The sequence below is a fragment of the Apiospora hydei genome (assembly GCF_038363865.1).
Source record: "Apiospora hydei strain CBS 114990 chromosome Unknown utg000002l_segment0_segment0, whole genome shotgun sequence".
NCBI lineage: Eukaryota > Fungi > Ascomycota > Sordariomycetes > Amphisphaeriales > Apiosporaceae > Apiospora > Apiospora hydei.
In genome coordinates this window covers 2608151-2632880 of record NW_027117361.1, presented here as the reverse complement: position 1 = coordinate 2632880, position 24730 = coordinate 2608151, and the positions used below count along the sequence as shown (strand labels likewise).

The 24730-nt window shown below is 54.5% G+C and overlaps 6 protein-coding genes across 6 annotated transcripts; 4 read left to right on the top strand and 2 right to left on the bottom strand.

Annotated features, from left to right (window-relative positions):
* Positions 1-156: 156 nt before the first annotated feature.
* On the top strand, positions 157-1524 carry PG997_000836 (acid phosphatase; the record flags this gene model as incomplete). The annotated part of the gene is made up of 3 exons (XM_066805151.1): positions 157-282; positions 381-688; positions 807-1524. The coding sequence occupies 3 exons, from the start codon at positions 157-159 to the stop codon at positions 1522-1524; spliced, it is 1152 nt and encodes a 383-aa protein (XP_066674924.1).
* Positions 1525-2892: 1368 nt separating this feature from the next.
* Positions 2893-5375, bottom strand: PG997_000835 (uncharacterized protein; the record flags this gene model as incomplete). Its single annotated transcript, XM_066805150.1, has 6 exons — positions 2893-3517; positions 3582-3647; positions 3752-4033; positions 4092-4402; positions 4447-5166; positions 5238-5375. 6 exons carry the CDS (start codon positions 5373-5375, stop codon positions 2893-2895), a joined length of 2142 nt encoding a protein of 713 aa, XP_066674923.1.
* Positions 5376-10959: 5584 nt separating this feature from the next.
* On the top strand, positions 10960-12398 carry PG997_000834 (Non-specific lipid-transfer protein; the record flags this gene model as incomplete). The annotated part of the gene is made up of 2 exons (XM_066805149.1): positions 10960-11453; positions 11516-12398. 2 exons carry the CDS (start codon positions 10960-10962, stop codon positions 12396-12398), a joined length of 1377 nt encoding a protein of 458 aa, XP_066674922.1.
* A 1616-nt stretch (positions 12399-14014) lies between these two features.
* Positions 14015-15643, top strand: PG997_000833 (uncharacterized protein; the record flags this gene model as incomplete). Its single annotated transcript, XM_066805148.1, has 5 exons — positions 14015-14200; positions 14387-14726; positions 14801-14924; positions 14995-15090; positions 15202-15643. The coding sequence occupies 5 exons, from the start codon at positions 14015-14017 to the stop codon at positions 15641-15643; spliced, it is 1188 nt and encodes a 395-aa protein (XP_066674921.1).
* A 613-nt stretch (positions 15644-16256) lies between these two features.
* Positions 16257-18543, top strand: PG997_000832 (major facilitator superfamily transporter maltose permease; the record flags this gene model as incomplete). Its single annotated transcript, XM_066805147.1, has 7 exons — positions 16257-16315; positions 16417-16761; positions 16873-17585; positions 17641-17681; positions 17811-17859; positions 17937-18367; positions 18439-18543. The coding sequence occupies 7 exons, from the start codon at positions 16257-16259 to the stop codon at positions 18541-18543; spliced, it is 1743 nt and encodes a 580-aa protein (XP_066674920.1).
* A 346-nt stretch (positions 18544-18889) lies between these two features.
* On the bottom strand, positions 18890-21623 carry PG997_000831 (uncharacterized protein; the record flags this gene model as incomplete). Its single annotated transcript, XM_066805146.1, has 5 exons — positions 18890-18958; positions 19046-19159; positions 19274-20938; positions 20992-21424; positions 21508-21623. 5 exons carry the CDS (start codon positions 21621-21623, stop codon positions 18890-18892), a joined length of 2397 nt encoding a protein of 798 aa, XP_066674919.1.
* Positions 21624-24730: the final 3107 nt, after the last annotated feature.

Below are 24730 nucleotides of genomic sequence, written 5' to 3'. Positions count from 1 at the left end.
GGCTCGCGACCTGCCCCTGAGACCTGAATCGTGGCATTTCTCATCTGAAAACCCAAGAGCCTCCAAGCCCTGCTACTAGATTGTCTGTTGGTGCATATACGGCAGAACACCAGATGCGACAAGTCGGGCCATGCTTGTCCAGCGTTGTCTTCAGCGATGCCGAATAACTTTCTGTGCCTACTTCTTTTAGTGGGCTTCCTCGTCGGCCTAGCGCCCGCAAATAGTGCCATCGTCCCCGGGCGGGTCTTCGATAGGTTTATCAGCATCTGGCTCGAGAACCAGGTCAGTTCGCCCGCCGAGCCGCCGCCATTGCTCTCTCCCTCTCCTCTGTCTTGGAGTATTTCCTCATAATAACCGACCTCTGCAACCCGTCAATGTAGGACTTCGCGCAAGTGATCAAAGACCCCGACTTCGCCGTCCTGAAGCGCTACGGCATCCTGCAGACCCGCTACTATGCCAACACGCACCCCAGCCAGCCCAACTACCTCGCCTCCGTGGCCGGCGACTACTTCGGGCTGAACCACGACGAGAGCGTGCGCGTGCCCGACAATGTCTCGACCATCGTCGACGTCCTCGAGACGCGCGGCATCAGCTGGGCCGGCTACTACGAACACATGCCGGGACCCGGCTACCTGGCCGACTTCAGCCTCGATGCGAACGGTACATGGGACTACGTGAAGAAGCACAAGTAGGTTGAAGTCATTGCTCGACTATGAGAACGTTCCCGGTACTACATTGAGTGGTGAAACCAAGCCAACACGTTTGTACTGTAACGCTGACAGCCAACGGGGAATCCCCGCGAACAGCCATTTCGCCTCCTTCGACAGCATCAACAAGAACGGCACGTGCCTGGCGCAGCTCCGATCCTTCGAGGCCTTCAAGCGCGACCTCGCGGCGGGCACCGTCCCGCAATACGTCATGATGTCGCCGGACATGCGGAACGACGGCCACAACACGACGCTCGAGTACGCGACCAAGTGGGCGCACGAGTTCCTGCTCCCGCTGCTCGACGACAAGAACAGTCTCCGGAAAGAGCGCACGGTGATCCAGCTGACCTACGACGAGGCCGACAGCTACGACCAGCCGAACCGCATCGCCTCGCTGCTGCTGGGCACGGGCGTCCCGAAAAGCCTCGAGGGCACCGAGGACGCCACCTTCTACACGCACTACTCGGTGCTCGCGACGGCGCAGAGCAACTGGGACCTGCCGAACCTGGGCCGCTACGACGCGGCCGCCAACGTGTTCCAGTTTGTCGCCGACGCGACGGGCCACGCGAACCGGGACCCTGCCAACTTGGCGGCGCTGGACAACTCGTGGTCATACGCCGGCTTCCTCCACAACGAGACGGCGAGCCAGCTCCCCGTCCCGCCGCCCAACCTGAAGCTGGTCGGCGCCGGCGGCCAGGGCGTGCTGCCGATAGTGCAGAGTATCTGGAAGGGGCTCGCCGGAGAGAAGTCGCCGTACGACAGCAGTGGAAACGTCTACGACGGCAAGACCGTCCCAGTATACAGGCCACAGGAATAGAATCGCAAAGATAGATAGTTAGACTAGACAGCTTTTGTGCATACGATTGAACCAAAGCGTCTCCATAGCCACAGGGGGTTCATTTCGCACTACAATTTTAGATGTGTGTAGCTGAACAATAAGCAAAATGTCTATCTACGGCAGTGATACTAGTCGCCCACGTCTAGTATGCAATGCGGCCGAGGACCAACTTATCTCGTCATGAGATATGGATAATACTTGATTTGTACACGACGATACTCTGAACTCCACTCAAGCCCGATTTCATGTTCGCCTGGGTGACTATAATACGATGCAGTATATCTCTTTCGGAATCTTCTGTAAATGTAGCAGCGTGCAGAGAAAGAAAAAGAAAAAAACCGCTTATTGTGTTACATGCAACGAGCCGGTGATATAGACAGACGGGCACATGCATCACCCCTGCAGTCTTCGGGTTGAATGTCCCGTTGATAAACAGCGGCAAACTACGTGGAAGGGGTACTCAAGGGGTACTGGCCAGTTCGTGGCGCCCGGTTCGGTTTAACCCCTTATCATTTCTAATTGCTAGGTTTCATGGTGTGTGTATGTATGTGTGTGTCGACGAAATGCAGAACAAGACATGTAGACGAGGTATCTAGAAGAAAAACAAAAACAATCCGCAAATGTCGGCCGACGCCTTTCGGTACCATTAAAATAGAATCGCCACCACCAAGATGCAAAACATGTGATATATAACATCGGATTTCCAGACTTCGATGACCTGACTGGCCACCGAGCAGGCCCATATGCTGCGAATGGGAGATGCCACGCCACTCGCCCTCGATTTGGAAAGAAATACAAATGCTCAACGAAAGAGGCATGCCGTTTTTAGCGGGCAAAAGCTTTCACCTTTGACGTCCACTCACGTACCCGCTCAGTCCCATCAATTCTCTCCACGGCTTCAATCGCTTTCGAAATGTTGGCCATGGGGGTCCAATTCGGTTCGTAGGATCATGGAATCCCAGATAATGTACGGGGCACACTATGGGCTTGCAATCCCTATTCCATCAAGCATCGGGGCATGTCTGGTCTCGCATGCCTGTGCACTGGACGCAAAGACTGACGACCGAGTCAAAAAGACTATCCTCGTCTGGGGACTTCTCTGCCTCGTGAAACTGATTTAACCGGCACCCGACCCGGCAAGTCGGACTTTCTAGTTCTGGGTAATAATGATCCACTGTCATAGATTGGCACAAGGTTGCCCTGGCAAAGGGGGGAGGGCCACCCCGTTTTCGGCTCCGACCTCGCACAGCGGATCGCATTCGAAGGGTCGTGAAGAAGGGCCCAAGTCCACAACGTAAAGATGCCTGGCCTCTTGAACATATTTCGTTGCGTGTGATTGGCTAAGGGCTAAGGCTGGTACCTGACCCATCCTCCATTGGCGGTCAGATTAAAGTGATTGGTTTCGGTTGATTTGCCTTTGCTGGCTTGTGGTTCCAACCAGCGGATGAATTCGTGCAGCGAGTGGTCAATGGGCTCCTTTGTTGCGCTGTAGACACCAATAGGCCATTGCGACCGAACCTCACGAATCATTATGGCCATCCTGTCGTCCTCATCGTCGCAGCTCGCAACCTCGCGCTTCAATACATCCGAGAGCTCCGAGTCCTCGGGGCGCAGTGAGCCCAGGAGGAAATGGAAGACAGCTTCTGCTCCGTAGTAGTTCCGCCCTTGTTCCCATATGCCCTTGGCGCATAGAACCAGTGTCGAGATAAGGCTTTTCCGCTTTTCAGAGTCGAGATCCTTCTTATCTGCATCTCTCAAATCGCTCAACGTGCCGAATGCAAGCATCGGGAGAAACTGTAACAATGTGGTGTCGTAAGATTCGAAGCCATGACGAAGGTAGTAGATGCGCACGAGAGTCTCGAAGCAAGCCTTCGACTTGGCTACGATCAATTCCGGCGCAGGATGATTGCTCGCCGGTTCGATATGCGTATATGGTTCAAACAAGCCCACCAGGAGTATGTGGAAATGCATGCTGGTTCGGGATATTTGGATTAGAACAGGCTAGTGATTGAGAGGGCGAGCCGGATCAAACTCACTGAAGCTTCAAATGGCTTGGCAGAGCTATCCGATCAGGGGTCAGAGCCTCTGGAAGTCGCTGGTACCTGAGTTCGTTTAGTATGAGACCAACGAAGATGCACTATGTTACACAGGGAGTCGGCAGGACGTGCGAGCGCCGGATAGTTGCCAATTGACAGCGCGCACTTACCAGGTCTGCAGTTTACCATATGCGCCATAGGCGTCATTTAACGTTATGTAACTTGAGCTTTGTGGTTCTTTGAACGATTTCTGGGCAACTTCATTCATAATCTCGCGAAACTCTGAGATGGCCCTAAAGACGGCACCGTTGGAGATGCTTGTAGCCGTGTCGCTCCCCGGAAACTTGACTCGCACATCGCCATAGTAGTCCGGCTCGGCGTCAGGGTTCGGCAGTGGGCAGGTAGGTGGCTCATCCACCAATGGCGGCCTGAAATTATGATAACAGACTGCACTGTACGCCGATCTTAGTATCTATCAATTTCCAAAAAAAGCAGTGATGTTTTGCTTACGCTTGCCAGTTGAACAGACTCCAGGCCGTGGTACCAGCAACGATCTGCCACAAACGGCTCGACTCTCGGCTGTGAACAAAGAGATCAAGCTGTCGCGCCAAACTCAGAGATTTGAGTAAAAATGGCCATCCTAACTCGTCAATGCCATTTATGATGCAAACCGAATTGAGGATCGCAGCAGCCTGCACGGTCGTGATCTTGGGAGATCCCTGATCGAGCTCCAAGAGTCGTTTGGCCTCCGCCAGAAACCGATATCCCATATTATCAGGGTGCCAATAAGCAGCCCGAGACTTAAACTCGCTGTTTCCGTGCTATGGAAGGGTCAGCCATTCGCAACGGGACAAATAGTATATACGAAAAACCCACACCAGGCTGCTGCAAGCACTGCATTCACGAGAAGAGGCGAACAGAACCGGAGGTCCCCGCTCAGCAAATCATCAAGAAAGAGGTCCTTGTGGAAAAAGGGGTGAAACGGAAATTCGAAGATGAAGTATATTTTCAAGAGGCGGCGCAGAAGCAAGTTGTCGGGAGTCACAGCTGTCCACTTTGCAATATCGGCCGACTCGAGTTTGGGATCGGCCATCTCAGCCGTATGGTAGGGCACCAAGAACATCCTCTGTGATTCATCCGACATGATCGTCTCCAGATCGACGGCGGGCGATTGGCGTGGGGAGGGGTGGATTAGAGCCTTTTGATGTAGTGTTGACCCCAAGTACGGGTTGGACCAGGTGTCGCCGTCCAGATCGGGTGGCATTTCTCGTATGTATGGGAACTCATATCGAAATCGATCCGGGGCTCGGAGGCGGAGTTGGAGGAGAAGGTCGCCGGCTTGCATGGTTTTCACGATCGCTGCAACATCGTCGCCGGCTCGAATCCGTCGAAGAACTATGTCCGCGTCGGGTCCCTGTCGACTCCTGAGGATCGTGTAGAGATCCTCGTAGGCCTCGCATTTTGCCTGGAGGTCAGTCAATCGGCGCTTTTGCGCGGTGAGGTGGGTTTCCGTCGGGAGGGTTTTGTATTCGCAGGGAGTCTGTCGTTCAACACAGATAGCACACCGCGGTCGCTCAGCGGTACACTAAGTAGTGGACAGTCAGTCGCGCATACAGAAGAAAACGACCGATCCGTGTGGAAGATGGGCAGAACAACCTTGGACTTTCTGCGGCGGCAGGCCTCGCAGGCGGCTTTGCTTGCAGTTCGCTTAGGCACCTGGGGAGTAGGCGACGAGTCGGAGCTATTTTGTTGTCCACGGCCGGCGGGCAGCAATGGGCGCAGCGAACGCGACATGACCTGCAAGTGGCAGCTTCTCAGGTGTGCTGCTCACGATGCCCAGGCGACACAACCGGGATTGGCAATCCTACACCCAGTGCGAACCCGAAACGAACAATCCTCCCGGCGCTTGAACCGCACGATAGATTATGTTAATCGCCCAGAACCCTGCGAGCGAGGAAATAGTGAGGCTGGTGCAAGTGGCGGTTGTGGCGTGTAGAACGGTGGGGACCATGCCGCTTTCAAGTTTCCCATCAGTCTGCCTCGGACGAAGGGCAAGTGTCATGGTATGGTCGGTGGTCGAGGGAAACGAGGGTGCCAATCGCCTGGGATCAAAATGCATATGGGTTAGTTTTGGGCCAAGTCACGAGACAAGCCGTGCCCGCCCCGTTGTTTGAATGGCCGAATGGACGGAGTGAGAAAGGTGCGAGAGAGGGCTGACGTGAAGCGCGTGGATGGAGCGTTGTAGACGGTCGAGCTGGTGTTCGTTGCGTGGTATTCCAGTGCCGGGTGCCCTGTGCAATCGGCGGGTTTGGGGGCAGAATGCTAGTGAGTGTCGGTGTGTTAAGGCAGTAGTGTATCGCCAATGCTGATGCTGCCCTCTATGCCTCGCCCAATCTGATGCTGATTAGGCTGATCTTGGTAGGTACACACCAGCTTCATCTCCAGTTGTTGAGCCTCGCGGCCAAACCCAGGTCAATGGAACAAGACCTTTTCCGGTAGCTCAAACCAATGGACAGCGGAGCGGATGCCGGACGTATCCGGAACAGGTCACCCCTCCTGGGGGTTGCATGTAAGCGCCCCTGGTCGTGGGGACAGTAGATTTAGCACAAACGGCGGAGAGGTGCTACTGACTGACGGGGGCAGGAAGCTTGTAGCCATGTTGCCTTGCCAGCCCAGCAGCGAGACGAGCGTCGGCTCCAGCGAAGCAAAACCGGCAGGCGGCCATGGGCACAGGTTTGGGCTCCTGCAAAAACGGCAGCGTGAGTATGGAGATGGGTGAGAAAGGAAATGAAAGAGAGGTAAGTCGAGACTCGGTGCGAGCGAGGAGAGTTTGGGCGTTCTTGAAGCTGGTCTCTTGTCTTGACCTGTTCCAGCGGGAAACCCACTAGGTTAGCCAGAATCGGCCTGGCCACCACCCACCACGCAATTTTCCTCAGGTCAACGGCCAGAACGGCGCTATTGCGACGCCACTGATCAATAGGGACTAGGCATGGACGCACGCTTTGCGTAACAATGCGAGTATCGTCTCGTCCGTTCATTGTTGCCCTCCTTGTAAGTTGTTGCATGATTTTGAATTTCTCCTCTTACCGAGCTGGCCTGTAAAAAACCACCCTACCAAACTCAATTAGCTCTATCCCTGGAATCGACGTCGCTTAAGCCCTTTCGATCCTCACCGCGGTCTGGGGTGGGTGGACTGGGGAAAGATAAGCAACTCACCGAGCGGCTAGCATCTGCCTAGGTAGCATCTGCCTAGGTAGCATCTGGCTGGCTGGCTGGCTGCTGCTGCTGCTGCTGCAGATTGGTCCCCGCGCTCCAAAAACTGCGATTAGCCAACCAAGACAAGGACACAAGTCAACACATCAGCCAGCAAGATGTGTTTCGACTTGGCCCTTGATCCATTCCCGCATTCGAATTTCGCATGCACAACACTTGTTAGGCATCGGAGGAAAGAGGCCAAGGGGACAAAAAAAGGTATTCCGCCGTTACCGTCGCCGTGCACGGTTTTGGTTTCGCAACTTATCTTATACGGGCCATCTAGGGCAAATGGCGTGGTGACGAAGTCCGGGTAAGAAAATGTATGTTTGCTTTGTTAGCATCCCATCAGCCCGCGAAGGCCTCCATCTCTTGGACGTTGACTTCGAGACCTATGATATGGCTTGTAGTGTAATCTTCGGAGAGGACTTTGCTCTCTCCTGCCTGCACCAAGCAATGGTCCCGGCTGCAGGTTTGCTTGTACTACCTCACCTATATGTGTACTGCAAGGGAGGCCCGGCCATACCGCTGAGTAATGGTGATGCGTTATGTCTGCGAATGTTGATGAATGCAAGCGTACAAAGGTTTAAGATCACTTGATCCATTACTACTCGTCGAAAGCCCGGTAGTTGTAATTGGGTTTCTCGGCGTCTGGGTATTGTCCAAATGGGGGACCCTTTGGTCGATACGGTCGAGGTCTAGGAACGGGTAAGATCGATATGAGGTTTCCGGTAGCTAGCTAATCGCAGTTTGGTCTTCGGTATCGGTTCGGCTGCACACTGGTTCATCTTCCGCAAGCGCAGAGGAGTAGCCGTCTCCTGGTTTGACGTTCGAAAGGGACATTCGAAGTGCATATTGGCATGGATGGTCCCGTGTCAAGGAATTTCGAAGGGTGCTTAACAGTGCCGCCACTCGTCAACGTGATGGAACATGATGGTAGCTTTGTTCCAAGGGTGGTTCTTGTTGAAGATCGACTCGGGGTTGGGTTGTTCGTGTAGGTGACGAGTTTCGAGCCAGCGTATTGCGATCGAGTATAGCGTTGAGACTGTACAAACAAGCAGTCCGCTCCCATGCCGGATATTTTGGAGGAAAGAGCCCAGATAGTGGCTAGAAAGGCAGAGGTCGAGGGACATGGACGATGTCGGAATAGGGTTGGGTTTTGTGCGTGCAGAAGAGAGGCGGGCGGACACAACCAGCCTTACAAAGGACGAAATGAACCTTCTTTTGATAGCGGAGGCGTCTCCGGCTCCGCTGGTTGCCTGCCCATCGGTCCTGCAAAACTCCTGCAAAACTCTCGCTTGTACACACACGCGCGCTGTAAGTCTTCGGGACCTCGTTCCGCTTCGGCTGATCCACCAGTAATGTCGCATGCATAGCAACTGGGGGGTTGCCGCTACAGGGAGAAATTGCATACAGCAATCTATCGATACTTTTTGGGATCGCGGTCTCTTGATTGGTGCGTTTCCAGCTTAGGGGGTTCTGATTCGTGTGAACTGCAACCTGCACCAACCTTGAGTCGATGGACGTGAGGGCGAGACGCCCACGACTTCAGCTGCATTGGAGTTCCTATTTGCATGGCTTCGCGGTCCTTATCAGCCAAATAATAAGCCTATATATAACACAGCAGAGCACCCAACTCGCTTGGAGCTGAATATTCTGATTGGACAACCAAAGTCGGGTTGCGTCCGCCCAGACTTCGCCAATCAAAGACACTCTTTGCCGCAGGTACCGCTGCTCCAAGACATTGTAGAAGCAAACGACTTGAAGTTGACCCAGTACAGAAGAGTACCTTTGAAGGTTACACAACTGATTCTGCCGTCGAATAGGTACGTTCCTAACACGCCCTGGCACCGAAGGAGTCCAAGGCTAGGGTTGAATCCAATCCTCGAAGTTATTGTATTCTTTGTGAGTTTGAGTCCTTTAAAATAACATACTACCGTCATTCTCATTTGCACCGAAGCCAAACTTGACTCAGTTAAAAGGGTCTCAGAGAGTAGCCCATCGCGGAGAGTCGAAAAGGGATTTGTACTAGTGAGCATGGAATTTTCGGTGATAATACTTAGTAGTCGAATATGGTTGAAGGACCCACGGAGGGCGCAAATCTCTGACCCTCTTTGAAATACCGGCATCACGGGTAGGAATGGCGCTATTGTGGTCTTCTCCTGGCGATTGAGTCAGGCTAGCATGCGTTTTTGCCCCAACATGTGTCATTCAGTGGCTGGTTGCCCACGTGTCTGGGCGGAATATCAGCAGGAGATGCACTTACACAGACGCTTGAGCATATCGCTCTCGACTTGTTTGATATGGTTCCCTACATGCATAGCCACCTCGCACCTAGCAAGAACGACCGTTTCCAGTGCTGTTTCTCTGCACGGCGCCCATGCCCAGGTCTTCTATAGTGGCAGTGGCAAGTTCCGCCGGTGACCGTACACCCCCGGCTATTCCTCGCCGTATAGTGCTAGGCTAAACTCTAACACAGTTAGCATTGGTACATGTATGGCAGCACAGTACAGTATCGAGCCGGAAATGCCACAAAGGTTTTCATGTGGGGTCCTGGCACTGGGGTCTTACGATGGTTTGATGGAGCCATGAAACCAGGGAGGTGGGATACGGCCAAGAGAGGAGAGTGACCATCTCAAGATCCATGGAAAGTCCTCGGCCGGGTCTGGCCAAGACCGACCCGGGCCAAGTTGGCATGGGGCGCATCCAAATCCCGATGCGCAAGACTGTCAGTTCCTTCTTGATCCATAAACCTCCGGTACCCAAGACAAAAAGACCCGAAAGGGGCTTGTGTAAGTCCGGCCTTTAGGAGGGCAGATGGCCCCCATGAGTCCACGGGCGTGGCTTAGCAATAAGGTTCCGGCCGTCGAGAATTTTCGGGGCATCTTTTCAGGCCAGTGTCGAGTCGATCCGTGATTATCGGGTTTGGACGAGTATATGCATGTAGATAGTATAGGAGGATCCGCCGAGGACTAGCTTGGGCGCGGAGTGGGGACCCGACATGTCATCCCTAGTGCATCTCGCACTCAATCTATCAGCACAGATCCATTGGCCTGCGCTTTCCCCTTTGCAGCCGTGCCTCCCAAAACGGTGGGAGCCCTGAGCCTCTTGCCCAGCGGATCAAAATTAGGCAATCCGCCTGCCGCTCAGCACACCGGCGAGTTTTTCTTCCTAGGAGAAGACCGGATTTCGAGGGGGCATTTCGCGGTCGCGAGATTCCTAGCTCGTTGCGACGATCCGTCTAGGGCCTGTTTTGCATGGCCATCTCATACTCATACCATAAACACCATATGACATGACATGTCAATCTACCTACAAGGTCGCACGGGCGCCTGTGCGGTGCGGTTACCTACCTGCATTCGACTGAACAACATGCCAGCGCGAGTGCGAGGCGTGCGAGGCGAGTGAGGCGAGCGAGGCGACGATTGACCTCGCCTCGGTAGGTATTACTATCACGCACTACTTAATAATGCACATAGTGCAGCCGAAATGGTTAATTCCCCGACAATGTTGGTTGCCAACTGCCGCCGCCCCGCACGCCGCATCCACACCTGCAGCATCTACAAGAGAGCTTGTACCCGAGCACCTCGGCAAGTGTACCTATGATTTGCAGACGGGGTTCGCGGCCGCCGCGGGAGGGCTTGTGGCCAGAATTGTGGCCTTGTGGCGTGCAGTCCAGGTCGTATGGGGAGGTTGCCTCGTCAATCAATCGGAGAGGGGTACTCCGTAGGGGGTCGTATGTACTATTGATTGATGTTGTACCTTTGTCGCCGTCAGCTCCGCGTCTCGCACTACGACCAAATCGGACAATGCCTCGGTCCATGCTGATGCTGCGTGACCACTGGCCAGTGTTCCCCGCGCTTTGCTGTTGCAACGCAACGGCCATCATCACGCAGATTCATGGGGTAGCGGCCGGCGGGTCAAAAACCATCTAAATCAATACCTGCGCAGCTAGATACTTTAGCCTCACTTACCCCCGGATTTCGACGCGGAATCGATATCAACCAAGACACTTTCCACTCCACTGCCAACGCGCCCATCTACAGTAATTTGTTTCAAGCCCAGCGCCAAGTTAAGTAAGTGAGTGAGTGATTGTTTGTTTGTCAGAATCAGCTTGGCCGTCAAGATGCCGTCCAAACAGAAAGCCCCCGTCTACGTCCTGGGCGTGGGCATGACCAAATTCATCAAGCCCCGCGGCAAGGTCGACTACACCGAACTGGGCTTCGAAGCTGGCGTCAAAGCCATGCTAGATGCCCAGATCAACTACGACGATGTCGAGCAGGGCATTGCCTGCTACTGCTACGGTGACTCGACCTGCGGCCAGCGAGTCTTCTACCAGTTCGGCATGACCCAGATTCCCATCGTCAACGTCAACAACAATTGCTCGACCGGCTCGACCGGCCTTGCCATGGCCAGAACCACCATTGCCTATGGCGGGGCCGACTGCATCCTGGTCGTGGGCTTTGAGAAGATGATGCGCGGCAGTCTCCAGAGCTTCTTCAACGACAGAGAGAACCCCACCGGCACGAGCGGCATGATGATGGCCGAGACCAGAGGCGTCACCAATGCCCCCGGCGCAGCCCAGATGTTCGGCAATGCGGGGCGAGAATACATGGAGAAGTAAGTTGGCCCTCCCCCGTTGTGTGGAAGGAACCGTGGCCCCTAACACAACACCGCCGCAGGTATGGCGCTAAGCTGGAGGACTTCGCCGAGATTGGCCGCATCAACCACCTGCACTCTGGCAAGAACCCTTACTCGCAGTTTCAAGACGTCTACACACATGAGCAGATCATGAAGGCGCCCATGATCCACGAGCCTCTTACTAAGCTGCAGTGCTGCCCTACCTCTGATGGCGGCGCCGCGGCTGTCCTGGTCTCGCAGGAGTTCCTCGATGCCAGGCCACACCTGAAGGACCGCGCAATCCTCATTGCTGGCCAATGCCTTGCAACGGATGCCCCGAGCCTGTTTTCGAAGAGCTCGATTGATTTGATGGGGTTTGAGATGTCCAAGTACGCAGCGAAGACGGCTATGGCCGAGGCAGGTATCGCTCCCGGTGATGTTCAGGTCTGCGAGCTCCATGACTGTTTCTCTGCGAATGAGATGATCACCATTGATGCGCTCGGTCTCTGCGAGAAGGGCAAGGCCCACGAAATGGTACGGAAGGGCGACATCACCTATGGCGGCAAGATGGTCATCAACCCCTCTGGTGGCCTGATCTCGAAGGGCCACCCTCTCGGCGCTACCGGCATTGCGCAATGCGCCGAGCTAGTCTGGCATCTTAGGGGATGGGCGAACAACCGGGACTTCCCCCACACCAAATACGCGCTGCAACATAACTTGGGTCTGGGAGGAGCCGTCGTCGTAACTGTTTATTCCCGACCAGACCGGAGTGAGGTGCCGAAGCTGGACTCTGCCACGATCGGTACGATCAACAAACTGGGCTACAACCCAGCTATCGAAGCCAAAGGCTTCACCGCAGCCCAGGCAGCAGCCGTTCGCAGCAAGAGCAAGTCCAGTGCCTGGGCATTGCAAGACACCCTGAAGAAGGTTGAGGCCAGGTTCTAGAGGAGTGGTGCGACGACTATCAAAGTATGTATGTATGTGTGTAATTTATGTTTTTTCGCTTACCTGCAGCATCAATGTTAGCAATGCATTCCTTTCACTGGGCGATCTATGTGTACCTGCGTAGTCCCAGTCCCGTCCCCCTGTGCATCACGACATCCAGAGCGCGACTCAGTTGAATGGCGCCTATTGTCTGGTGACGATTTCAGACACGAGATGAGACGGCCAGGTCTTTTGTGGAGATAGTTTGCTGGGTTTTCCTTTAATAGACCGTTCTAGGCGTCGATCAAACGTCGACAGTTCTTGCTCGCCCAAAGCGAAGCACCACTGCACCAGGGCATTGCCATTTCATGCGCTCAAACTCTAGATCAGGCAATCCAGGCATTGTGCCTGTAGCTACGTCAGCATAATGCCGTTTCCCCACACACGAGTCTCGGGTCAATTGTCGAATTTGGCATTGTTCGTCCGCCCGAGCCCGAGATGGTTTGACTGTTAGATGGAGAATAGTGCTTGTCTCAACGATCAGCGGTCTGTCGAATATTACTCGTGCGTATAACACTCGTACGGACTGGTTATACCCGTACACCAGAAACCGGCAGTTGGCGATGATTCTCGAGAACAGCCCAGCCGCCCCCTTAAGCCGGATGGGATATGTGCATCCTCCAGGGGCCACCCCTGCCAAAGCGTCACTTCTGCCGAAACCTTAAAATGGTTGCAACACCAGCAGACCAGGGGCCAGATACAGCAATCGCAGACGACAAAGAAGCATCAGTGACAAATGCGACCCCACGGCACGGCACCGCCCCCTTGGGTCCTCTCTCTGCCTTGGGTCATCGTCTGTGAGGCCTCAATCGATTCGAGGCATGTTTCTTATCGCCAACTCCCTGACAATAGAAAGGCCTCGGGTGTCCACAGTATCCGTCATGGTGGGATGTCGGAACTGCTTAAGTGATCCAACGCAGCCCAACCTGGCATGTGTGCATCAAGGCCATGTCTGCCCTGCCTCAAACTAGAAAGCATTGCCCTACCCATCTGGTCCGGGAAAGGTGCAATCTCTCGTGGCTTGGCGAGATCAAAAAGAAGCACCCGCGCCCAGAAATTCAAGACTATCAGAAAAATACTCTTCCGGGGCTTAACGACCTGAACCGATCCCTACCCGTGACTGCGACTTGTTTCTAGGCGATTCCGAGCCAAGCTGTTCATACACAAGTGGTAGTTGCTGCCGTCTTGCAAAAAGTCTATCTCGGGAAAGGGTCAACGAAACGCGGATTATATAGAATCGTGATTGTCAGCTTTTTCTTTTCTTCCCTCTTCCAACTTCTGCCATCTCGCCAGGGGGTGTTTCGGTCCCATACACACTAGAAACAAGAACGAAGATCGCCGTATAAACAAGATCGGCGACCCTGAAAGCAAAGGTGCTGGCTGCCGTCCACACACACACACACACATGCTTGTATACTCAGGCACACCATAGCCCGACACGGCACGTGAATAATCCGGTGCCATCAGCACGACTGACTAGCTTATTATTGACGGCCCCCGATTCTAACCTCCTACCCTCACCCCCGAGCTCGCATTCCGTGTGGTCAACTACTGTCGTTCATGTCACCATCATCACCATGTCGGACACCATCCCGGACGAAGACAGCCTGCCATCAACCACGCCGGATCAAGGAAAGATCCTTCTGGCGGTGTCAATATTGACCAATGTCGTCGCATTATGGACGTGTGTCATGAGGATATTCGTCAGTCGGGCAGACAAGCGAGAAATACACTGGGCCGACCGGTTCGTCGGCTTGGCTATGGTGAGAACTACTCCCTATCTCGCACACACACAAACCCCCTTGCTCACTCACTTACTCTTTCTTACACAACCGTTCAAGGAGACATGGTATCCGCCCCATCCTCGTCGCCGCTTACCATGTACATGTTGTCTGCCTACCTATCTACGATTCTCGGCTGACCATGATGCTCCTCTCCCGCTTCCCTAGGCGTTGGGAAGCGTCAGTAACCTCTTCATAATAGTAGAGACGGTAAACTGGGACAAGCCGCAAGCGGCCTTGGAGGCCGACTTCTTTGCGCACCCGTGGCTGATACTCGGCGCCACTTCCGCCAAAGCGGCGATATGCTTCTCGCTGGTGCCGCTCCTCCAAGTAGACATCTGGAGGCGCGTGCTCGAGATCCAGATCCTGGTCATTGGTTTGGTGAACTTCGCCTTCATCGCTGCCAGCCTGTTCCAATGCCAGCCCATGTCGAGCTTCTGGACCCCGGGCACCGATGGGCAGTGTTGGGCGTTACATACCCGGCATAGTCTCGAATACGTCCAAGGCAGTGAGTCGGCAGCCCGCCCTTACGCATTGAATTTCCTTTTTTGATCACCTGAACTGACCTCGCCATGACGATAGTCTTCGATTTGTTCTCGCAGTTCTACATGGCCTTCATCGTATTGATCGTGGTGCACCAGAACTCGGCCACGGCGCGGCGCGGGCTGAAATGGGGCTTCTGCTTTCTCTCGGTGGCGAACTTGATGTAAGTCATGAGGCAAACGCGCCAGCGCCAAGCTTTGCGGGACTATGGCTGATACTGATAATTGCGTTAGCATCGCCGTGACAATAATGGTCAAGATGTATTTCATCTCCCTCACCACTAGCAGGGACAGGTACCTGCCTCAGCCAGTCGGTACAATCCTCACAGTGTAAGTTGCCCAATACTTGAGAAGTGGCACATCATCCTCCCTCCCTACCCAACAATGCCTCTGTTCTGTACATGCAATGCGACTCGAGTATACTGATACCTAGGACAATAGTCTCGTTCTGAACTTTCTGATCATGGCCGCAAACATCCTCCCCATCACCACGTTTTTCCTCAAGGACGGACGGACCCTGCTCCAGATGCTCCGAGAGCCGCGGCCGGCCACGAGACAGCAGCGACACCACGCGGAGAGCGGGTTCTTGGTCCATTTTGACGCGGGGTCGATGATGTCGAAGGGGGACGGCCCGATGAGGTCGAACCTCAGCCGGGTCAGCTCGCTGCGAAGACGGAGCAGCGGATCTACATTTTATGTCCAGACAGCCAGTCCGCAGGGAGCTCGGGGCCAACAGGGGCACGTTGAAATCGATAGTCAGCCGAGACACGTGGAACTGGACGGGTTCGAGCACGTGGAACTGGATACGGGCTCCGGGACGGTGATATGCAAGGTCATGCCGGGAGAGACGTTGCTGTTATCGCCCCGAGGTAGAGACAGATAGCAGCTGGCTTCCAATATATATCCATGGACATATGTGCTTCCTTCTTCTATTCTTCGTTCTCTTGATACGATATGTTGTATAATGCATAACATGTAGGCAAGGGGCTGATGTACATATACGAGGTACATGATGCAAGGTATAGTCGGACATCCGACATGCATTAGCGCTCGGGTTGGATACTTACCTAAGTATGTGTACCCCGCCATTTCCAGGGACTCGAGGGAAACTCCGGGGAAGTGCAGGTTGCCCAGCCGCTGCAACTTCTCCCTCACCCTTCACTTGATGTTACTACTCCACCAACTCTCACTGTAACGTTCCCACCAAGTCACCTCCCCCTGGCTACTTCATCCAGTAATATTACGACCTCGCTATTTGCCTGCATCCCCCGTATCACTAATACATATACCGCATTGGATTTCTTCCTCTTCACGAATACTAATCTTGGCTTGTTGGATAAGTGAGAGACGGTGGCGTGCATCGCTGGGCGTGCCGGTTAAATTCGGCTAGGATTGCCGGGGGGACTGCACTGCACTGCACGGCACGGCATGTCCGCTGATTCGATAAGAAGGGAGCAGAGGATAATCAGGATAAGTAACTGCCTACCCGACCGACCATGGAGGCAGGAGCCGACGACGATCAGCATGTCTCCGTTGTCGCGTGTCGTCGCCAATTGTCAGTCCGCCCTTGTCTCTCCGCTTCTTGTTGCTGTCCCTTGTGTTTGCATATATTAGCGCAAACAACGTATTGAGTTCAGGGTTTCTGTAGTTCAGCAGTACCACGAGTGCTGCCGGGGAAGAAGGCGACCAGGATTCAACAACAAACCTGATAACGTCTGCTGCTGCTACCGCCCCCGTCGCGATGAATACCGTCGACACGGCAGATGATCCCAAGCGCGGCGGCGCCACCACCAGCGCCGACCATGTCGTCCTCACCGAGGCCATCCAGCACGAGCATAGTCTCGCCTTCTGGCAGGCCGTCAAGCTCTACCCGGCCGCGGTCGGCTGGTCCATGTTCGTCTCCATCGGCGTCATCATGCTCGCCTTTGATCCGCAGCTCCTGGGCAACTTGTATGCGACACCGCAATTTGCCGCCGACTTTGGCTACGAGTATGAGGGGAAGTAAGTATATATACCACCTCAGCCCTTGTCTAGACTAGACTAACAGTATCACGCATGTTTGTTTGTCCAGTACATCATCAGTAAGTGATTACAGCCATCTATATAACCCAGCCCAAAGCAAATGCAACTTGAAGTACTCAATGGAAACCCAAAAGGCGCTCCCTGGCAAACGGGCCTGTCCATGGGCAACCCCATCGGCCAAGTAATCGGCGCCCTCATCTCCGCCTATCCCATGGATCTCTTCGGCCGCAAGCGCACCTTCGGCGTCTGCGTCGTCCTCACGGGCGGACTCGTCTTCATCCAGTTCTTCGCGCGCTCGCTGCCTGTGCTCCTCGCGGGCGAGCTCCTCGGCGGCCTCGTGCTGGGCTGCTACGTCGTCATCGCGCCCGCCTACGCGTCCGAGGTCTGCCCCTTGGCCCTGCGCGGCGTCCTGACCAGCTACACCAACCTGTGCTTCGTCATGGGCCAGCTGCTCGCCAACGGCGTCACCGCCGGCACCTCCCAGCTCACCGACCACTGGGCTTATAGCATACCCTTTGCGCTGCAGTGGTTCTGGGTCGCCATCATCATCCCGGGAATGTTCTTCATCCCCGAGAGCCCCTGGTGGCTGGTACGCCGGGGGCGTTTCGCCGAGGCTGAGCACGCCCTCCGGCGGCTATCCTCCAAGCAGGTCGATGTCGCGGCCACATTGGCTGTCATTACCGAGACAGACCGCCTCGAGCAGGAGATTGAGGCGGGGAGCACTTACTGGGATTGCTTTAAGAGCGTGAATATACGCCGAACGGAGATCTCGGTTGGTGTTTACAGTATACAAGTACTTTCTGGTATGTCTCTATGGAGCCTATGAGACCAAGTGACGATTGCTCACCTACTATATAGGTATCTATCTCATCAACTATGGGACCTATTTCTTCAAGCTGGTCAGTAGTGATGTAACTTCCCGAAGCCGCTACCTCCTTGGATTACCCCCCTTTCTCGCATTTAGCCAAACCCCTAACAGCACTCAATTTGTCGACTCTGGCAACTCGGGCTAATATAGACATGTGAAGGCTGGCCTTCCGACTGACAAAGCGTTTGACATGGGCATTGGTTTCTTAGGTGAGTCAAACTTTACAAGTAACTCTACGTAACTGCGGATGTAAAAATGCTGACCCGCATCCCCCCGGGACCAAAAGCCGTCGGCTTCGTCGCCACCATAATCTCCTGGTACCTCCTCACCATCTTCGGCCGGCGCCCCATCTACCTCCACGGCCTCTCGGCCCTCGTGGTCCTGCAGCTGCTCATCGGCATCCTCGACTGCATCCCCGGCCGCCCCGCCGGCGTGGCCTGGGCCGAGTCCTCGCTCATGCTCATCTGGAACTTCGCCTACGACCTCTCGGTCGGCCCCGTCTGCTTCACCATCCTCGGCGAGTGCTCCGCCACCCGCGTCCGGTCCAAGACCATCGCCGTGGCCACGGCGGCGCAGGCGCTCGTCGGCATCGCCATGACGGTCGCCATTCCGTACATGATCAATCCCGACGAGGCCAACATGCAAGGAAAGCTGGGCTTTTTCTTCGGTGGCCTCGCTGCCCTCTGCTATGTCTGGGCTTTCTTTCGTGTGCCCGAGGTAAGTAATATATCCCCGTTCCAAGTCTCTCCTGTACTGCGTGATACTGGCCCTGACTTGCATATCCCCAGACTGCTGGACGAACGTACGAAGAACTCGATATACTCTTCGCACAAAAGGTGCCCGCGAGGAAGTTCAAGACTCATCGGGTGGACATAACAGATCCTGGGCACTAGGGCGGATGCATACATGTATCTAAAAGTAGATATATAAGATCTAAGGATCAGCAGATACCGACAAAAAGAGATGGTGTGTGGGGTAGAATATTGTTGATCCTGCCCTGCCATGTTGGACCAGAAGTTCAACGGATAAGCGAACGTGGTATTATTCATTAAATAGGGTACACACATATTGAATGTGTATATGGATGTGCTATATATATATGGCTTTCGTAGCCGGGTCTTAATGATTAAAGAAGCCCCAGGGGATGAGCAATCATCACCACCCCTATTTCTAACCTAGGTCAACCATCATTGACAGCTAGTAACTCAATCACCCCAGCCAACGCCCCAGCTGACGAGGTCAGATCGTGCCGTTTTGTAACAGCGGTTGCCAGAACTCCATATCCCACATTGCAAAATCATCGGGTATCTGAAGCCGGAGAAAAGTCAGCAAACAGGCACACCACCACAGCCTAGCTTCCAGGGATCAACAAGGGGCTCGGTTCCAGCGACTCACCACGTTAGGAAGCTCATCGGACATTACGAAAGGTTGCACAGGGTTCACGTAGCCTGGAGGCGTCTGTATAGCTACCAAGGATAAGGGCGTCTGTAAGACAGTCCATATTCCCCGCTGGTCAGCTATCATGAAATAACTCTTACAACCCAGAAATTAAAACAGTATTTGCGTGCAGTACGAACTTGAGATGGAACCAGAAATGGACAAAGGAAGGGAATCTTCACTTACAGGGAGCGAGGCAATGGCCTCATGGCTTGTCTGCATGGACTGCAAGCCCGTGTCGATAATGACCTGGAGGCCATCAAGAGCCCTCTTCTGCACCTCATTGACGGTGCCACCGCGGCAGACGCTCAGTACCACTGTCAGGGTAACGAGATCTTTGAGGTCGGTGCCGATCTCGCGGATGCGCCGGGTCTGGGAGTTGAAGGCGTTCTCCACCACGCGGATGAGCCGTGGCAGCGCGAGCGCGATGGAGCTCTCCGAGGCAATCAGACATGCCTCCTCAATCGTCTCGGGCTGCGTCCGTGTCGGGTTCCAGACCCCCGGATGGAGCGTTGCTGCGGCGCTGCTTCTGGCATGGCTACCATACTTGCCGTTGTTGGCGGCGATGATGTGCCTGATGTAGTAGCAGACACTGAGCGCAGCTTGCAGTATGTCTTGCCGGAAGACGAGGTTATGACTATGCCAGAGCTGCGTGTAGCTTTCAGAGCTTGGATCCAGATCGTCTAGGTAGGTGAGGAAGGCCACCGAGGATCGGAGATAAGCGGCCAAGATTTGCTGAGGCACGTCGGGGGTGCTCAATGCGAAAGGCCGGTACAGGTTCAGCAGTGCGCGGCGACAGTGCATGTCCAACACCGTCCGGATCGCCCATTGCTTGTTCCTCTCCTCGGGAGTGGCGGGAAGCGTCTGAGGCGCCACTGTGCGGATGTCATCCAAGGCGCGCTCCAGTGCTGTGCCGGTCTCGATTACTTGCTGGTAGTCGGTCAGGCTGTCAATGCGGTTGATGAGATCCACCACCTTGAAACGATATCGTATTGTACTCGAGGCGTACACCTGGATTTGCGAATCGGTCATGTGGTCGATCGGCCTCGACTCCGGGAGTTCTTGCATTTCTAGATAGACCTCATCGTCGTTCAAATTCCGCGGCGGTCGGCACGTAAAATCGCCATCACGGACACAAACCGGCAAGTTGCATTGCGTCGACATCTGGACGTCTAATTCCAAGATGGTGTACCACAGCTTCCTCCTTTGCTCAGCCCAGTATGGAGAGATCTTGAGAGGAAACTCGGATGCGTCCCGATGGAGTCCCATGGTCATGGCCATCCGCACAATCAGACCCAGGTGAGTCCATGTCTCCTGGTTCTTGGGGTTGATCATACGTTGTGCCAGCAAGAGCAGGACCTCGGCTTGAAGCGTGCCGAAATCCACCAACTGTTTGCCCCTGAGACCGTCCAGCCACCCCCTCACCAGGCTACAAGCTGTAGGTATATGAACGCCGTCTCGATCGGGCTGCAGACCTTTTCCCAGGCCGAAGAACCTGTAGCCTATGCAGAGTATCGAGAGAAGCTGTGGCAAGAAGGACTCGGATTGCACGTTGCCTTCCCACCACCTATTGTAGATCGCCATGAAGGAAGGGATGTGAAGGACTCGGTAGATGGACTCGGACGCCATGAGATATACCTGCAGAAACTGGTCACATAACGCCTTTTTCGGTAGGATGTCTGCCATGCGTTTCTGGATCGGGGTCATGCTGTCCACAAAAACCGTGATTGGTGTAAGTGCCTTCCTCTGCTCATCCTGAAGTGTCCTGTGTATCTTCTGGATGTCGGAAAATGCCTCCATGACTTCACGAGGCTTGTTCCTGGAGAACATGAATTCCTTGGCTTCGTCGAACTACTGGATAGTCAGCACTTGGGCTTTCCACGAAGGAGGTAGATTGCTCTTACCAAGTTGAGGAGCACGCGGGTGCTGTTTTGCCCAAAGAACCTCGTCCGTAAGCCTCCCTTGACCGTGAGACCGCGGATAGTCATCGAGGAAGCTGTGAGAGGCTGGTGCCGCAGATTAGGGGTTGAGTTTGTCGAACTTTCGGCATTCGCAAGGACGATTGTCTCTAGCCGATCCAGCCTGGCCCCGTAATCCTCGAGAACTGCATGTTGGGACGAGGCCGGAAGGAGCCGTTCCCGGGTCCTCGGGGTCTGCTCGTGGGCAGCGCTGGGCACGCAGTTCTTTTTGGACGCGCGCTCCGATACCTCGGCATCGGAGGCATCTGAAAGGTTGGCAGCATCACCGTCGGGGGCATAGCGACAGTGGCGCTGCGACTTTTGACATTGTGAGCATGGCAACAGACGATCGCACTTGAGCTTGCGCTTGCGACACTCACTAAGGATGGTTGCGGAGGATTAGAAATTCGTACTCGGGCAGGCAGGTAGGTGGTTCACCTAAGACGCGAATAGCTGGCTTACATGCAAGACTTGACTGGCCGAGGCCGCTTCACGCTTCGCGAAGGTGCAGCTCCGTGGCCGGTTCCGGGGTCGTGGGTCGACGTCGGCGTCGGCGTCGGCGTTGCATGGTCGGCCATTGGGGGGCGGCGATTCTGGGAAGGTCTTCCTCAACAACAACAACAACAGCAAAAACAAAAACGACAACTACGTCGCGTGTCGTACTTCAATCCTCCTAAAGCAGTTGGGGATATAGGGTATGGTCACCGTCCTGGGGAAACAAGAACTCGGACACGTTGGCACGAAGCAGCAACAGGACATCTGGCGATCCAGGCGAGTGACGGTGACGGTGACAGTGGCAGGGCCAGGTTATGCATAACCAGCGACTCGGCCGATCGAAGTCCGGATCTCTAGATTTAGTTGGATGTCATGGACGAAGACGAAGGGGCATTGAGAGGCGAGGCTCGGGGGCGAAGGAGGAATATTAGGTCAGCCTAGATCGAGTTAGGTTGTAGTAAGTATAGGTGCGTAAGTGGTCTGGTGAGATCGACTCAATTGATCAATTTGATCAATCAGTGGATGGTTGCATGTAAGTAATGGACCGTAGTAGTAGTAGTGTCTGTCTGTGTCGTTCCTTCCTTTTTCTTTTCTTCCTTTTTTCTTTTTTTTCTTTTCTGATCAATTGATTCGATGCTGAGATCTGCTTTCTGCTCGGGGGTTTAGCTCGATAAGCGATTGATTTCCATCCTCAAACCCCGAAAGTTCGCCTGGAGCAGACGGGCAGGCAGATAGATTTGATACGCAGACACAGGCTGGTCCTCTACCTAAGATGCACAGTCGAATGCCCATGCAGTACCCATGGCTTGTTGATCGTCCGCTTCCGTGGGGCTGAAGAAGGCCGTTTTACCGCACAATGGATCAACCCGCAGCCAACCACACTGGCCACTCTCTCGCGCGCTCTCTCTCATTCTCTCCTCTTGCAACGCTTGGCAACTGCTACCCGACTATTGCATTACTGTATTCGGCAGAGGCGAGACTGTACATCTGTACATCCGTGCCACCACGTCGCGACCCAAAAAGTCCACCACCACGTGACGGCCGGCCCAGCAATCCCTGTCTCATTTCATTGACACTTTCCCGAAGCGATGGGTAAAACCGTAGATCACCCAGGGCGCGGCCTCGAGCGGAGAGGGGAGGGACAGAAAAGGGCAAGATGGTGTTTGTTGGGCGAGGCGGGCTCCGTTCGGAGGAAAACGAGCGAAACAATAACCGTTCCTCTCCACCCTGGCACGTTTGTTGGTCTTGGGTCGATCTTCAGACGTGCATCCCGGAGACTTGGGCTTGCTGGGCACTCTGGCACTGCACTGCTGCTGCTTGGATGGGCTTACAGACTTTCAGCGCAACCAGAAACGGGCATATCACGACAGTCACATGCGACAATCCATCCATCCCCCTTTGAGGCCCCTTCGCCTGCCCACGCGGTAGGTGGAGACGATGTTAGAAGAGATGTCTAGGCAGATGGCAGATCTCTTTGCCTCTCACGCCTTCGGTAGTCGCTACCGGTTCTTGGGCCGTGTCGCATCCCAGCACGCTCTGCCCAGCAGCCCAGCAGCAGCCCAGCACCTTCTGGTCGCTCCAATCGCCCAACATGCGGTCAACCAAAATTGCCGAATTTCCAAAAACTACCACATACTTGAAGCCATATAGCCCATTCCCCCTCCCCATTGCCCGTAGCTCCCCTGCCCTTCAAGGTCCCTCCCAGCACGAGTCCCAGCAATAACAGTCGAGCCATAATACGACGCGCAATGCTGTGGAACTTTGCGAGCACATGGCCAGAATAGGTAAGCAGGTAGGATGCTTACATGCACTCGCTGCACTTACACTGACACCTTGGATTACCCACGCCAGCCACGGGCAACGGGTGCTGCGGCGCAGACAGGAGCCTGGGAGCCCAACGTCGAAGAGCGATGGCCAGGGAAAAGAGCCACAAAACCCATCGAAGTGTCCCAATGCCTCCATCCGTCCGCTTTGCCCGCTCATGCATCCGACTCCACGTGAGTTTCCCGGCTTGGCAAGTCGTTTGAGAATCCGTCGTTTTGGATACTCGGCCGCCGCAACCCATCCAGGGGAGCAAACCCGAATGCAACCTCGCCCAGCGGAAATATGGGAGGATGCTACTATGTACACTCGTCTTACCGATCGTCACTGCGTTCTCTCCTCCTGTCGGCATGACTGACGATGACTGCGCTCTCTCTCGTTCGCCATCTAACCACAGTCACTCTCGCTGTCGCTAAGGCCACCTACCTACATAAGTACTGCTTGCACCGCTCACGGCTGGGTGGCTGGGCCAACGAGACGATTTGGATTAGTACCGTACAGCACATCTCGGCACGGCCGAATGGACGCATGCGCAACCGCGCATTCCCAATTAATCCTTGTCGGCCGTTGCAGATGCTAGTCAAACCCGATAAATACGCCAGGGGTCGTTCCCCAACCTCGTCCCCTCGTCACGTAGCTTATTACCTGCCCAGAAGCAGAAATATGTACATATCGGTTTGAAATTTTATTAACTTGGATCGATTCGTTCGGAAAAATTGTACGTGATGGGTGCTACCGACCCATAATTTTTTCTGATCAACGCCAGCGCCATGTACCGCGGTTCAACGGCGAGTGCCGGCGTTAGACTTATAAGGCGGTATATATTTGCTTCATGCTTCCATATATTGCAGGGGTTTCATCGGCCGTCTCTGGCCTCTTTCTGCCTTATCGGTAAGCGAGAGGTGGCCATCGGGCTGGGAATTCATCGTGAAGGGCCGCGTCCGTGACAGCTCCTGCTCGTCTCAGGCGACGCAATGGATGCACAGCCGCGGTACTCAATGGATCAATCAATGCTGGTTGGGGCAGTCCGGCGCCGAAATTTCATCTGTTTTCGCATACGCGTGTGTGTATGGTATGTGTGATGGGCATGCATCGTGACGACTTTTCTTGGATCCGCCATCCCACCAAAGGCAGGGAGATCCAAACGACCGAGGTGGGCTTACAATCTTGGACTGTGCCAGGTCAATCCAAGTGTGGTCTCTCTCCTTTGGACGGACGCCCAGTCATCCAGGACTGCGTCTGTGGCATACAATCGCGTGTTTGCAAACCGGCCGGAAATATGACTGACTACCGGCGGATTTCGGAGTAACCAACCAGTATAGCCTCTGTAAGTGTGCCCCCAAGATCGTCGCCCCTTCAAAGCTGTGGG